The sequence below is a fragment of the Myripristis murdjan genome, chromosome 1, assembly GCF_902150065.1.
Source record: "Myripristis murdjan chromosome 1, fMyrMur1.1, whole genome shotgun sequence".
Classification (NCBI taxonomy): Eukaryota; Metazoa; Chordata; class Actinopteri; order Holocentriformes; family Holocentridae; genus Myripristis; species Myripristis murdjan.
Window position 1 is genome coordinate 32,046,963 of NC_043980.1, and position 16,425 is coordinate 32,063,387.

At 40.6% G+C, this 16,425-nt stretch overlaps 1 protein-coding gene and 1 long non-coding RNA gene across 4 annotated transcripts in view; both read right to left on the bottom strand.

Annotated features, from left to right (window-relative positions):
- Positions 1-4,813, bottom strand: part of LOC115366993 (uncharacterized) — a 192,106-nt gene extending 187,293 nt beyond the window's left edge. For all 3 annotated transcript variants that reach the window (XR_003928878.1, XR_003928881.1, XR_003928882.1), the window contains exons 1-2: positions 4,604-4,813; positions 2,291-2,348 (exon numbers count right to left, since the gene is read on the bottom strand). This is a non-coding gene — a long non-coding RNA (uncharacterized LOC115366993). The remainder of the gene's footprint in view (positions 1-2,290; positions 2,349-4,603) is intronic.
- Positions 4,814-5,625: 812 nt separating this feature from the next.
- On the bottom strand, positions 5,626-15,614 carry cpz (carboxypeptidase Z). The gene is made up of 13 exons (XM_030054858.1): positions 15,389-15,614; positions 14,635-14,667; positions 13,557-13,608; positions 13,035-13,357; positions 12,311-12,526; positions 11,202-11,437; positions 8,941-9,102; positions 8,485-8,643; positions 8,250-8,385; positions 7,899-8,038; positions 7,377-7,476; positions 6,864-7,009; positions 5,626-6,692 (listed from the first exon to the last, which is right to left on the bottom strand). The coding sequence occupies exons 1-13, from the start codon at positions 15,477-15,479 to the stop codon at positions 6,489-6,491; spliced, it is 1,998 nt and encodes a 665-aa protein (XP_029910718.1). The 5' UTR covers positions 15,480-15,614; the 3' UTR covers positions 5,626-6,488.
- Positions 15,615-16,425: the final 811 nt, after the last annotated feature.

Consider the following 16,425-nt stretch of genomic DNA (forward strand, 5'->3'; position numbering starts at 1 on the left):
GTATGAGAGGAGGGTGGGGGTGGGGAGTGGGTGTTGGGGAGGGGAGACTGGGAGCCAGCCAGCCACTCAGGCATGAGGAGAGCTCAAGTCTAGCTGAGTCTATACTGCCCAGTGCTAGGGCTGAGGTTGTGGTTGTGCCGGCAGCCAGTGGCTGCTGTGTACCTGCAATCTCCATGACGATAATGCAACATGGCAGCCCCGAGGGCAGAGCCCATACAACTTTCTCAGCCCTCCCTGAGTAATTGGTGACCCCTGAACCTGCCCTTCATAGGAAGGGAGGGAAGGGAAAGGTGGGGGCAGAGGGAGGAGGGGGGAGATACGACAAGGGATAGACAGCAGAGACACTGAAAAAGGGGATAAAGGGGCAGGAGGAGAGGAAGAGAGGAGGGAAGAGAAAGGGGAGAAAAGAGCAAAGAGAAGAGAACTGGGTAGACAAGGTTAATCTCTTCTAGATAGTTTGAAAGTTGAAGAGAAGACAAAAAAGTCTGCCCCTGCTGTGTAGCTGTGTCAGTCACACTTTGGGAGCAAATGGGGAGCCCCCTCATTTCAAGTCTGCCTTGCCTCCATCTCTCTTTTCATTCCATTTCAATCTAGCTCTTTTTTACAGTCACAAAATGTGTGAATGACGACTGAGAAAAAAGAAGTCAATTTTGAAAATTAAGTAAAAAAACAAACAGATGATGCAGCTGAAATTAAAAATCCCTTCATCATTTATCATTACAAGCACAAGAACCATTTCATGTTCACTGAAAGAAAGGACCCACAAGACAAAAGGATGTGACACCACGTCCCAATTGATATTGTGTAGTAGAGGGTAGAGATTACATGCAGATATGTAGAAATAAAGGAATGATGCACCCATGTTGACATGTGGATTGCTGGATGAGAAAAAGATGCCTTCCATCAACAACAAAGTAACAGCCCACAGTATGTTGGGATTTAAACATAGATAGAACGCTGTCTATTCAAAACATTAAACCGTTTTCAAACCAGATCTCAAAATGCAGCACAGTTGTGTGATTGTCTTTATAAAGCTATCTGTTCAGAGCTCTGGGTGCTCTATATTCCCCATCTCTATCTTTATCTTTGGACAGCACATATTAGTCTGTTCCGCTGCATTCATCGCTCTGGCCCTGTCTGTGTGGGTTTTTCTATGCCGTATGAATCCATTTGTCTCCACTGACGGAAAATAATTGCAAAGCAAACAAATCATCTCTGCCACATTGAGCAGGCCTCTACTCCTGGGGCATAGCAGCTAGATAGCTACAGGAATGAAAGACAGAGAGCAAGAGTGAGAAAGAGAGAGAAAAAATGTGAGGAGGGAGAGAGAAAGAGTAAGTTCAGTGCAAAGTGGTTTGGCATTTACATTATATATGCAGAGTGTTAAAAAGTGTTATGTTAGAGAAACTGATGCAGTCAGATTGAAAGTGACTACATGGTGCATTGGGGAGGCCAGAGAGAGAGAGAGGGAGGGTGAGAGAGAGAGAGAACAGGGTGGAAGTCTGCCAGATGGAAACTCACTCCAGGAACATAAGGAGGAGGCATCTGGGAACACATTGCCTTGGAAAGAAGATAATTATAGCATGATTCCAAGCGGCCTTTCAAAAAGAAACCCTAAGAATGTAACAAAACTGTTGTTTTTGTTCTCACTGTAACATTAGCGGTAGGGGTCATTTATGGGACTATAGTTTCTGTATTATAGTACATTCAATGAGAAAATACATCAAAGCTTCTTCAAACGTCATGCCATGTTTTGGAGAGACACTAGGGAAACCTTACTATTCATAACTTCTGCAGGGTGATTGCTGGTGGTACCAAGACATTTATCTGTATCTAGAATAAAGACCAATCCTCCAAGCAGGGCAACACATTAGGAAAGTAATATTGAGTTGCATATAGGAAGAAGAAGGCCTGCTCTTCCTTCTCTGTAGTTTAACTCATGCACTTTAAGTTTGACAGACATCAGTGTTTTTCATGAAAAACCTACTGAAAGATTGTAAACATGGAGGTGACAATATTTAACAGTATTATCTTGTATTTACTTTCAGTTCAAAGTTTGAGCTACGGTAATATCACAGTCTTCTGGAGTACAAGAGCCTCGTTCTCGCAAGTTTCTGGTTAGTTACTGCAATATCTTTCAAACTTTTTTTCTTTAATTTCTAAGATTCTGAACCATTTTTTTTATATATTGACCATGTGCCAACTGCACACAGGTAATAACGCCTTTCCGTTCAAAGTGAATATATGAACTGAGAAGGTGTGGAATGCAAGTGATATTTAACTGATGTACCTGTGGCTTGACAGATGTATTTGCATCGTCCCTTGGTACCTCAATACAATCCAGGATTCTGGAATTACAAGAATTACAAATGTAAGCAAGCGTACCACAAAATGCTTCAGCTGTCAGGCAAAAACTGTGACATCTGATTCCAACTTGCTAGGGTAAAATGTTTTAGATTTTGCAAAAGAAAGGTTTAACAAATTTAAAACCAAAGGTGGTGCAGTTCATTATGCAAACAAAAGTCACACTTTTCAAAACAGTGTTAAAGTGGCATACAGCCAACTAAAAATGGGGCTTGAAAGCCCTCATAGTACGATAATATTCTCATCTTATTGTAAGTGACCTTAGTTTAGCTTGAGTGTATGTTTGCATCTGAATGTAAGCTAGTACGGTGTTTTCAACAAAATAACTGTGGATCAGTATCAGTACGACATGATTAACATTTCAGTTTATGGCACCTACATTAAACATCCTCCCTTGTTGCATTTTGCAGAGACTTATGCTTAATGTGACTTTCAAATGGAAGACAAATGACAGATCCAACAAGTGGCCTATTAGTTTGGCATGAACGAGTCATGTCAAAGTTTCCCTTCCATTAAATACTTAGTGTGGTCCATCCTGCCAAAAGGTGCTCCACCCTACCTTAAGTATACTTTACTTTTGACTGATTCAATGGGGTTTCTGCATTTAGACTATGTAACAACATGATGTAAACGCTGTTTCAGAAGCCTTCCAGCAACATGGAAAAAATACATCTTGAAAACATTTATATGACCTCATAAGATGAAACAAGGGTGCTTCTCCACTTTCTGTAGGCCTGCATGAAGCCTGTTTGCTTTAACTACATACTTCACATGGTTGCAAGGCTTACACTTCCTTTGGTCACCCATCTTAACTGCATGAATTTTACAACACAGAATTTAATCTACTTATTTACTGCAGCTAATTATGGGATAGATTATGGGTATGAACCATGCACTGGCTTACTTGCATTAGTTCAACCACAGGTCAGTGTGCTTTAGAAACAAATAGCAGATGGACATGGGGGTGAGAAAGAGGCTGCACGCGATCCTGTCCCAGGCAGATATTATTGATGTGCTGCTCTGCATGCAGTGCTCCAGCTGTGACAATTGCACCAGCTGTACTGTGCAGGTGGCACAGATGGATTATGCTGGATAGACCTATATAGATCAACATTACAGACTATAATGCAACTCCAGTGTAATTCCATGATTCATTATTAAGCTACTTATTATGACAGTTATAGAGGAATGCCTAATACCTGATGCAAATGCATTTTTAGTCCTCATGTTGCCATTATTTGCTGTTGGCCTGCAGCAATATCTGGAATAACTTGGGAAAAACAATCTAGTGTTAGGCTGCTATTGTTGAGTGTCCTAAATTATTCCCAGATATTTTCCTTGTATCAAGAAACAGGGGGGAGTTTATAGCCTCATCTTAAAGGCAATGATACAAAGAACAACTTTTTTCTTTGATGGGCAACATGTGCCTCAATGGGTCCAAAATGTGTCAAGCTCCAACATTTCTTGCTCAGAAACACTTAAAAATATACTTTTGACTCATTTCACCGCCTGCTGCTGGAATATTATCCATGGTGACTGGTTATTCTTGAGAAATTCAGAGTCATTCATTGTCAGATTGCTGGCTCCAGACTGTGCATTGGTAAGACCCAACAGCACTGTCATTTCACTCTCTAGGAGTGCCAAGAAACACCCAAGGCTTGTGTGTACCCTATAATGCCTCCCTTTTGGCCTTCCCTCTGCCTCAAACTGGTCTTTGGGACATTTTCATGCTAGCCATTTAATCAGGGATTATTATACACCTGGGTTAACAGGCGAAATCCGTTAACTGCAATTAGCTGGTGGGATTAAAAGCATAAATGATTTTTTTTTTTTTTTTTTTAAAGGAGTGCAGCCACAGAATTCAGTTTCCATGAGAATAGCATACTTTCCCTACAACCAGGACTAAAATTCATTTACATGTTTTACTCAACGATTGGCAGTTCTAAACCTTGTTTTGGGAGTAACTTTACACAACTGAAGGGAACAGCACGTCGGTTGCAATGGCGGTTACTTTTGAATGAAATACTTAAACCAGGTGGTTTCACTGATGGCCCATGTCAGCTACTTCTGTGTTCAAATGTGTGCTAATTATCTTTTCGTCTTTGGTTGTAATGAAAACCTGCGTACACGGCCGCCCTACACGGTGCACATCCAGCAACCCTAAGCTAGCTAACATTATTTATCTTTTCCACCCAGAGGCTAAACTGGGTCTGGGTTAAACTCAGCGCGGTGTGCCTACCTGTCTCTTCAAGGTAACGTTTGGTGTGGGCTGTTCACTCACGCCAGCTTCTGCCTGTTGCCTCATTATGGTCAGCACCAAGAACTTTTGGTTTTCTTACTTTTGGTATTTTTAGGTGAAAAAACGACAGCGGTTCACGGGCATACAGAGACAAACGGGTGCCAGTCTAAAGGCGACACACAGGTAACTGGCTGGGGCACGTAACGCTGCCTCACGTGCGGCTCGTGCTGAGCAAGGCCCCTTCAGCATCCTTGCGGGACTTTGAAAGCCTGTCTAGACGAAGAACGAGTGCTTTTCGCTTACATCTGTGCAACATGTACTTTTCAGTGACAAATGGGCTAATTTCGAATGACATAGTATCACGACACATCATTTGTTTTTAAACACAACCCCACAAGCTTCTCCCACAATTGACTGTTTACTTACTAAGGAACCTCTATGAAAGTCTATTTTCGCCAGTGAAAGACAAAAAAAATCGATAAAAGTCATACTTATTGATTTTTAAAGTTTTTTTTCTTTCTTTCTTTTTTTCTTTCTTTTTTTTTTTTTTTTTTTTTTTTTTTAAATTATTTTTAAGAGGGATAATGTCAGTTTTATCTATTTTTTTTCCTTTACTAGTGGAAATGGGCTTCCATAAGCCTCTGGTTTCAAAATAATCAAGTGTTAGTTATCACTAGGGATCGAAATAATAGTGTGAGACCAAGTAAATAAATATGAATGAACTACAATGTTTAAGAGTACCGACTTCCTCGACTCCTCAGTCGTGTTGTCTCGATCCAAACTTCTGAGTCATTTCGTGTTCTGTGGCGCCCCCTAGTGATGAAATTGTACAGCCACCTCATATTTTAGGGTACGGCCACTTATCAAGGCGAGTAGGATTTTATACTGTGGAAACATGTAACACATCTAAATGGATAAAAAAAAACGAAAAAGAAAAAAGGAGAGACTAAAGAAGACATGGCAGAAATAGTTCATGTTTACTAATATTTTCTATGCCTTTGAAAAATGTAAAGAATGTAAGGTTTAAAAAGCTTTTCCTTTCATTTCTGAGAGAGAAGAATGGCTAGTAGTGACTTGCAGTACAGTACATACTAGTGCTAAAGCAGGCCTAAATGTGGTAGCTGATCTCAAATGCTAAATGTAACTATACAGCTTCAGGAGGTTTTGATCTTATCAAGTATTCATAGTAGAATTCAGAAAATGCAAATCAAACAGTTGAAAACCACATGTGCCTTTTTGTGGCATATTTGTGTTCAGGGAATGTGGAAACAAATAGCAACTTTACCCAGCTCAAAGAAAACAAACAAACAAAAAAACTTGTTCACAAAGACTAGATTCAAATGCAGCTGCCTTCATGTTTGACAAATCACAATATCTGAGAAGTGCTGACCATCAAAACAGGAAATTAATAAATCACTTTAGGGGATCATCCATGACAACAAACAGGATATTCTTTGATTTTGATTGTCCACATGGTTTAGTGCTTTAGGAAACATTAGAATTGAACCTTCTTTTTGGCTTGAGAACACCTGCACCTCTTCATCTAAAAAAGGTGGACTGTTGCGGTGTCAGTAACTCTATATGTTTCCAGTGATTCAGTTTGCATTTAAAACAACAAAATGTGGTTACAAAAGCTAAAGCTCTGGCCACTGGTTGGAATTAATAAAAAAAAAAAAAAAAAGAAAGAAAGAAAAAAAAAAGCCTCTTCACATTTTTTCCAGGAAGCACTGGAAACTATTTGGGCCCTGCTGATTTCAATGTCATATCCTTTCCTAAACAGATGTGTCTGAGAGCAGCTACTCAGTGGGATTGGATGTGGGAACTTCCATTTACCAGTCTTGTTCTACAGTGGTATGCTGGATGGTTTTACATCCTGGAAATGTGTTTAGATGTTTCGCAGCAGCCAGGTTGGAGGTGAGATGCCGGACTGGGAGAAGTAGTTCCACCACCAGGGTTTCTCCTGGCGCTCTACCCCTGCCTCGTTTAAATCTGCACGGCTGTAGCTCTCAAACTTGTTGTAGGGGTCAAAGCGCTCCCACGTGTCTACTGTGGGGAAGAGGTGGTCGTCAATATCAGGCTCCACAGGAACCTGGATGCAGTATGGGGAAAGGGATGATGACGAAGGTGGAAAGAATGAGTTAATGAATGTTACCATTATTATTAATGATGTTATGGATGTGGTGGTAATGATACTGCAGGGCTAGTATGTGAAAGAAATTCACATAGGATTTTCGAAAACAAAGCAAAACAGGATCAATACCTTCTTCAAAACAAAGTCGACCCGCCCAGCCTTGTCCATGTTGTGAGGCAGGTAAATCCTCTTGCTGACCTTGGAGTAGCCCTTGGCTGTGGCTGTCAGGATGTGAGTACCAGGGTTGAGCAGCCGCCAGTAGTCTCCGTCCTCCGCTGAGGGAGGAAGAGGAGGAGGGGTGGGCACCGAGAGGAAAGGAGAAAGTGAGAAACGAATCCAAAGATAAAGGGATAGTGATGTAAACATGCCAGAGAGGTGAGAAGACAAATTAAAGTAAGGAGGAAGCAAAAAGAAGAGTGTGATAAATCATAAAATGCAATGGAAAAATATATCAACAAAATTTCCATATTTAAGTTTGTGCCCAAATGCTGTACAATAACATGAGATGCCTGAAGGTTTTTTTTTTTTTTTTTAAATAATATGAACATATCACAGCCATGAATCAAGTCTTGTGCAAGACATAAAATATAGTTATCAATGCTGAAAAAAAAAATTGTTCATGAAAGCATAATCATTTTTTACCTGTGGTGACATCTTTCCTGATGCCTCTGACAGCGATAGTGGCACCTTTAATCCCATTACCATCCATATCCTTCACTACTCCCTTTATCCCCCGGTGCACCTGTGCAGGGATACGGAGCGCAGTGATAGGACAATTTATTTTGTCTGATAACTTGGTCCCAGGAAAGGCCATTGCACACAATGGCCCTGCCCACAGGTACAGCATGATACTGTGGACTTTGTGCACCTCTTGTTTTTAATATCCCTTAAAAAATCTTTTTCTGTATTTTGTTTCCTGTGAAGTACACTGTGCCGAACATGCTTGTTAAAAGTGCTCTATTAATGAACTTAACCAGTGGCAATCAGACATGGAAAATATACAATTGAGGAAATTGCACTGAGAATATAGAATAGGCTATAATGTCTACAATTCTAGTAAAGTTAGATAGCAGTTACTCGTCACTTCTACGCTGTCAGAATATCACGCAAATATAACAAACTGGTCTTCTTACCAATTGTTTAGCCTTCATAAAAAACACTCACAGACTCCATAAAACTGAGCAGGGCTTCCTTGTTCCTCTTCCATTCAGGGTACAGCTCGGCCTCTGACGGGAACTTGTCACAGCCAAGCTCCACAGTTATCTCCAGACAATTAGTGTGCAAGTAGTTGAAGTCTGACATACCTGGGAATGTACACATAAATCCATATACATGCCCACTTCAGAGACACAGATTATACTGAGTCAGCTAGACTGTTGACACCTACGAGTCTGCATGAACACAAAACACAACAAATCAAACAGTCTTTCAGAACTACTAAACAGTTTTGTTTATGGTTGTTCTCAGTAAATTCGAGGTTTCCTCTGTTTGAAAAGTGTTGGGTTTGTATCTCACCTCCAGCAAAGCTATACCAGAGCGCCCCATTGATGATACCTCTCGTTCGGTAAAAGGAGGCTCCACACCTCTCTGTGTCATTGTTTGACATGGTGGCATGGGCATCTGCATAGGTACGAGCCAGCTGCTTGAAGGCCTGAACAAGGGGAGATTGAGTGTCAAACTATCTCCAGTTTATCCATAAACTATACATAAACATATCAATGCTTGCTCGCCTTCCTTGCTGCCTCCCTACTTGTTCATCTGGTGTGGGTGAGAACATCCTCTCCTCCTGGGGGTGCCTGGAGTAATCAAAGGGATAGGAGACCACCAGCTCCCCTCCGTGTAGACTAGCAGACTGAACGAAGGGAAGTGACCTGATCCACTTCATCACAGCATAGGTCTCTGGTGCCACCTAGAGGCCAAAGCCGAGAAGCACAGTTTGCTATGAATGGCAAAAGTAGAATAGAATAGAATAGAATTGAAAATGTCTTGTGTTAAAGCAAAAACTATTCCTGCCAGTATGCAGTGGTAGCTGAATTTGTTGCATCCCTATTTTTACTGAGTTGCTTGGGAATCCAAAATAATACAAATCTATTTCAAGATATTCTCTATAAACTGTCTGATGTAATTTATGATAACATGCATACCATACAACAAGTGAACAGTACAGTCTGTAAACTCCCCTGTAGCAGCGGAAATGTCCCTTTACCTTTCCAAACCAATAGGCGTCAGGGATTGGTATGTGGTCAGTACGGTAGTGCCTGCTGCGGCGGTTCCGGTACAGGACAGAGGTGAGGTCTGGAAAATTGCGGTTCAGGTCTATGTTCTCAGCATTGGTTCGACCATTGGTCCAACCGTTCAACAAGTGACCCTGAAACATTCAGGTTCAAACAAGTAGGAGTGTTAGAAGACATGAAAAGTGGCAAAAAGGAGCACGGAAATTGTGAAATTGAATGGATGGTGATGGTTGGTGGGTGTGGACATTAGTGGGAGACAGTGATGATGTGAAGCAAATATTGAGAATTTTTTAATGAGTATTAGGTAGTTATAAAAAGAAAACTATGTTAGAAACTATGTTAATTCTATCATTAGTATGTAGACAAGACCACATATCCATCATGAGAAAAAGGGGGGAAACAGAGGATAGGAAACTATTAGCTATTAATGTTAGAAGTGAGCACAACCTCACTAAGTTATTTGACCCACAAATTATCGACTCAGTCATATCATGAAATTGCATGGAGAAGTTTTTGTTTGCAATCCAATAATGAAAAGATGGCAGTAGTTTGAGGTTACATTTTCTTCTCCAAGTATAATTTTTCATCATTTAAGAGGCATGCAACATATAGCACTAGGTTCAAAGGGTTGCATGACTTTCCTGTAATTTGGCTTACATACTCTATTTCAGTTATCATGCTGCTAATAGACATTAACACTGCTACATACTTTCATTAATGCCTCGACCTTGTATTTTAAATCCCACAAAACAGTGCATTCATAAAGTCAGCCAGACTGAATCCAATGCATACAAAATGTCAGGAGAGTTGCTGTATATAATTCTGTGACTAGCTTGAATAATTTATCTTATAACTTATAAATTAACATATAAGCACACTATATATAACAATTTATGTTGCAGTGCATACATGAACTGTGGTCATCTTCGGAGTGGACAACACAGCGTAAAATATGAGACCTAACTTTCCTGTGTTAGTGATCCATGCAGACATTTGTGCATACACATGATCAGTCCACAACCTATTTGTATGCAGAGCTTTGCAGAGACAAAGAGGCAAGATCAGAGGCATTAGTGGATGTATGCAGCTTTTTGATAGAGGGTTGTACCAGTGTTAAAAGGCTCAACTAGTATTTGGGTTAGCTACAGTCCCACTTTCTCAGGCTTGTCACATCACAGCAAGAAAGCTGTTTTGAAAATCCTGAAACACTAATACAGGATAAACACTGAGCGGAAGGACTTGCTACATTACCGAGGTGATAATAAGTGCTGAATAACAGTTGTCCAACTGCCAGCTTCAGCTTGTACATGTTCTTCAGTTTCTAACAGCTTCTTTTGGGCTGTAAGTAACTTACTTAAGATGTCCAAAAACATCTGTTAAGACTCCATCAAACACTAATTATAAATATTTGCCTTTCAAACTTTTTTCTCTTTTATTTCTACAAACTTTTGATACTGATCACTAATAATACTGCCTGTTAGTGGGAGGATCTGTCTAGTAAGAAAATGTTGATAGATGATAGACAGTCAGGAGGTGGCGGGCTCTAAAGAGTGCTCTGATTGGTAACTTCCTGCCCTTAGCAACTGAACCTGGATCAAGACTACCTGAATCTGTTTTTATTGCTGTTTGACTACTTGAGTAAATGTTGATGTTTATCAAGGATATGATATCACAGGATATGATGTTGCTATCCCTCAAACCATAATCCAGTTTATGGCCAAATTCAGAGTTTCAATAAAAGTTAATCTCCTATACAACTGAGTACCACAGAATGGCAACATCATGTAAACCAATGACTTAATAACACCATAATCAAGAGTACCTTAAGAAACAAACCTGTATCAGTTACTAGGGGCATTAAAGACCAAAACAGAGTGAGGCAAAGGTTGTAGCTGAATTGTAAATTAATCCTAAGTCAGATCTTCTTCCATCTTCAGTGTAGCATAATAAAATCTGAGTTATTTCATTTCGGTATTTTAGAATGGACAACCTCCATGTACACAAAACTTACTACTACAATGTTGTCATAAGGTTGTTCAATGGTATACTATCTTGCAACCTAAGGAAAAAATTGTAGAAACTTTCTGTATTGGGCACCTCAAACTTGACCTGGGAGCCCTTCAGCGTGGCCGCTCTTTCCCCCACCTCCATACCTCAAGTCAGACAGACATCCGGACAGGCAATCGGGAATGGATAGTGACGGTTTGTCTTTCATACTGTTAACAATATTTACTTCCTGGTTGCTGTACTCCGGGTCACTGCTATCCTCTACCTCTGAGGCAGCTAGCTCATAGCCATCTGGGTTCATGGAAGCCAGGATGTGGATGCGGGTGGTATTGATGAGGGTCTGAATTCGCTGGTTCCCCAGCATGTACTCTGAACACAGGTACTGGGCCAAGTAGACGAGTAGCTGGCGGCCAAGCACTTCGTTGCCGTGCATATTGCCCAGCAGCTTGATCTCCGGCTCCACTGGCAGTTGGTGAAGAGAGATGAGCATGGTTAAAGGATGTATGCATTGCATTTTTACATTTCAATATAATGGTGTGAAATGAATTGTGATATGTTGGTATAATTACTGTAAATAAATGAAAGCATTACTGACCGTTGGTATGGGATTGTTTTCCCACAAACAGTGTTGCTTCTAGTCACACTGATATGACTCTCAGTGCATTTGTTTTGCCTATTGTGTTACTGAAGAGGATGAACATGTTGTCAATTATTTTTCCATTGATCTTTTACTTATTCCACCATCTTTCATTGTGAAAATCTCTAAATGTTTGCACTGGAAAAAGAGATGCCCTTGGTCTGATGTGTACAGTAAAGCAATCTCCCTTTGTACCATAAACCAATCCAGTAGATTTCACAAAATCCAACCTGGTGGTACAAACATAAAATATAGCGTGACTGCCAGTCTGTTTGGTGATGGTCTTGTTTACTGAATTTATACTTATGTCTACAACAGTTAATGTGGTAATAATTTATTGAGGTTTAACTGTTACATGTAGCACTTTTTTGGTGGCCAGGATTATGAGGGAGAAATAGAATCAGTGTGTGATGTAAAGTAAGAGAAAATTAAGGACCACAACCGAAAGATGTCAAAGTCTGAGGGGAGAGACATTTAAGGGTAGAGAAGGGGAAAGGGAAGAGCGGAGCATCTAAGATAGAAAGTAAGTGAAGGTATGAGGAAGGAGAACTGGGTGTGGAATTATGCAGACAATTAAAGGTCACTAAAATAAGGTAAAAGTAAGTTGTACAACAGAAGTTGAGCACATGAAACCTTAAAATGAGTAAACATTCAAACTTTAAATCAAATGTTACTCAAACCAGCACTTCCCTACTCACGTAGCTCATGCTGTCCAGGGTTGTTGCTGAACTCAATAACTAGAAGATCTCTGCCCTCTACGCTGCGACCAATACTGTAGACCTGGGAGATGTGGGAGCACTTGGCCGCTGTCCTCTTCAGCAGGCTGTACATCTGGTGATTGGAGGTGTAGGTGAACTGGATGATGGTGCTGGGTTCCTCTGGAGAGAGGCTGGAAAATGCCAACTCCTGTCTGGCTGGAAGAAGGATACCAAGATAAAGGGAAGGGCACGAGGAATTAAGAAAATAAAAATAAATAAATGAGAGGTAGAAAAAGAATGAATGGGGTAACAGAGGGAAGAATACATGAAAATAGAGACAGAGATAAAAAAAAAATGAGAGAGATGAATTTCATGGCATATATATTATAACATTGTCCAGTCACTCCATTGTTGACGATTATCATGATCTATAGCTTGACTGGAAGGATTTAAATGTTCCTGTGTGGGTTGAAAAAGTCTTTCAATCCTGGGTTTTGAAAACCTTTCATTATACCATTAGACAAAACTAAATGGCAGTCAAGCTAAAAATAAGGCTGAAAACAAAGTTTTTTAGTTACTGAAAAACTAACAATGTTTTAACCCATTAAATCCCAGAAAGCAAAACACAGCAGAATATGATAAAAAAAAAATCACCTTTAATCTGACATAAGACTAACCATGAACCAGTCATCCAAACAATAACTTACACCAGCCTAACTTTTACCTTTCAGCCCTGCCAGCGGGTCGAAGCAGCCCTCTTGATCACTAGCAAAGAAACGGTCACAGTCTAGGAAATAGGGCCAGGCCATTTCAATGGCCTCAAAGGCGTGGGCACAATCCTTTCTCAGTGCCTCACATGTGCTGCGGCAAGGCTTTATCATCTTGTCGTTGTGGCAGCGTGGGGCGAGCACAGAGCAGCCCACAAGGCGTATATTCGGGGAGCACTCCCCGTTGAGCAGACCATGGATGACGCTCAGGAGGAGGTACTCTGCCCCTGACTCTGCCTCCAAATAAGTCCGGTGGCCAAGAATGTTGGGGTACAGAGTCCTAGAAGAGTATTTTTAATTAAAAACATGACTGACTGACATGGTTTGACAATTTAAAAATAATACCCACAATCAGCTCTCTTTAATTTATATGTGTATTTCATTTCAAGTCCAAAGAATAAGAAAAAAAAATGCATGGTGACAATTTCGTGCTTGGTCCAATCAGCTCACCTACATCAGTACAAACTTCTGTGACCCACCTTGAGTAATCCATGTCATTACAGTAGCCCAGGTTCATTTCTGTACAGGTAGCTATAGAACAGCAGAGGTAGGACAATGTGAAACATAATAGCTTCATTGTGGTAGAGAATGTGTTTACACAGTGTACATGGGAGGGGGTGGGACGTTAAAGATGGGTTTAATGAATCAGTCAAGTTTACTGCTTGATCTGTGTAATACAAGAGATTTTTGTATTTCAGATCAGTATTCATAAATAGTATCTCATAGTCCTGCTTACAAATGTGTTTATTTTCCTTAGCAGTAGTCCTTTTCTTTATCTAATTCATTATAATCTAGTAGGGAAAACATCTATTGGATCTGCACTTCTACTGAGAGATTTGACTAACACACTTGATTTTTCAAAATGGAAATACTAAGACATTTCTAAAGGTTCACAAATCCTCCCCAGCAGAATGATAACCAGAGCTGGAGGGCTGGGGGCTGCCTCCTCTCTTTGAGACTAGCTATGTGGAGAGGAGGCCTGTTGCATCTTGCAGTAGCACCTGGTATTTGAAACAGTTTGGTGTTTCAGCCCTAAGGGTCAGACCATGGCCTGGTACAAGGGTACACTCCGTACCTGGACAGGCCACACCCTGTCTCACCAGTGATACCTTCAGTACTTTCAGTAAGAATGCCTCGGCCCCTGTAAGGTATAACCTTAGACAACTGTGATTACAGACCTTTTTCACAGCAGACATTTTGACAGGAAATAGCGGGTAAAGACTGGTGTTACTAATGACATTAATGAAGGTTCTGTTCCATTCAGGCTCCTGGTGGTGTTCATGCTGCCTCACTGGAAGGACCCTGCTACACTTCAGTAACAGAACCTCAGTTAATGTCATGAGTAACACCTGTGTTTACCCTGATTATTTCATATCAAAATGGCTGTGGTGACAAAGTCCTCTCTGCATTTGGGATTTAAAATCTTACTCTCTGTTCTTATAAATGATTTCCTGCTGACCCTAGTAGGCTAAAAATTTCTTCTCAACATTATTGTGCACTACAATTAAAGCGTCACATTTAAAACTAAAGCTTCAGAAGGCAATCCCAGTCACCTACGTTTTTCTTCAAATGCGTTGTTGGTGCATCTTCCTGTGGAAGACAACATAAAACAAACAGAAACATCAGAGTGGGGCACACATCAAACGCTAGGTGGCGACAGCTTCAAATGTATATTCTTATCCATCCGATGAGAAAAGAAAGCCAATCAATGCAGGAGGCAGGGAACGGGGTCACAGTCAGAGTTTATTTTGACTTGGTCGAGTGGTGGTTCAGAAAAACAACAGGTGACCATGCGAACTCTCAGTTGCACATCGCACAGCAAATTAAACTTCTTTTCATAATAGTGACGACATGCTCATTACAGAATACTGGCTAATTGTAAATATAAAACAATAAAACAATACAAACCGCGTTATAAATTATGATAATGCACGACCGGCAACACATAAAGCAGAAGCCCATATGCCACTGCATTAAAAAATAGAGATGATGTTCAAGATCAGCTTTAATAAGTAAGTCCGGCATTAATTAAAATTTTCTTTCCACTTAACAAGACTTTAAAAGTTGGCTGGCTTTTTATACGGCCACAGTTGTGCATTTACTGGTTGGTTGTTTTTGTTGCCTGGTGACTGAGTCGATCAAAACCAAGCACCGGAGCTAGACGTTTTATTATGAGCTTTAAAACGATCATAGACCCATGTGTTAAGGACTTTCAAACACCTAATGAGTAAACAAAAAACTGTGGATTGCGGTTGGCAGTGTTTCGCAGAAACACTGTGGATTCATTTCCACAAAGTTTGTGTGACCTTACCTAAAAACTCGTCTCCTGGCGGACAAAATTGCGGCGGAGCACACCAACTTCTCGTCAAGGCAAGAAAAAACATCCAAAGTCCTAAATGCATGTTGTAATAGAGCTATTTAACAGCGGTGGTGTGATGTGGCAGTGTCTATGAGGCTGCAACTTTTCCGTTCTCTGGATGATAATTACCACCCACGACATGGAAACTTCCTTCCTTTGTCTGCGCGGAGCATCCCTCGAAAAAAGTGCAGCCTGTCAGGATTATGGCTTACTGTGCATTACGACCAAGCAACCGATCATATTTCACTGCTCTGCGCGCGTGTGTGTGTGTGTGTGTGTGTGTGTGTGTGTGTGTGTGTGTGTGTGTGTGTGTGTACGCGCGTGCGAGTTTGAGAGAGAGTGAGTGAGAGAGTGAGTATGTGGGAACACGAGGAAGAAACGTGGCTTGTGGGGGTGGGAGTTAGAAAAGTTCATGGCTGTATTGTTTGAAATTACAGGGCTGTTAAGCCTCCTCGCCAGATCCAAGAATAAATCTATATCAGCCCTTTTAATAACTACAGTATTCCTACAACGACTTATATCGTGCTCCTTGGGCAGTGACCTTACAGTGCTTGCCTTGATGTTGTTTTATAATCTCCTATAGAATTACCATATTCCCATAATCGTAGAGATTTAAGCAGTTGTGTGTCCATGGTAGCCTATTCAAAAGTTAGTATAAGCTTGTATGTGATGTGTCTGTCTCCACTGGTAGGCCTACCACAAATTTTTTTTTTGTAACAATCCAATAATATTTTAAGGCTTTGTCTGCTACTGGTGAGTTTGTGCTGTACTTAACGGTATTATTATTATTATTATTTTCAATGTTTAATGACTTTTTAATGTTTTTTTTCTGCTTGCGATATTTGAGTAGGCTTAATAGGCTCTTACTGTAACCTATCACAGTGGTTCCCATGCTGGGTGCTGCAGGGTGGGGGGTCACCAGAAAGAGCGGGAATATATTTATTTCACCTCTATAACATGTAAACTAGAACAAGATGGTGTTTTGTTCT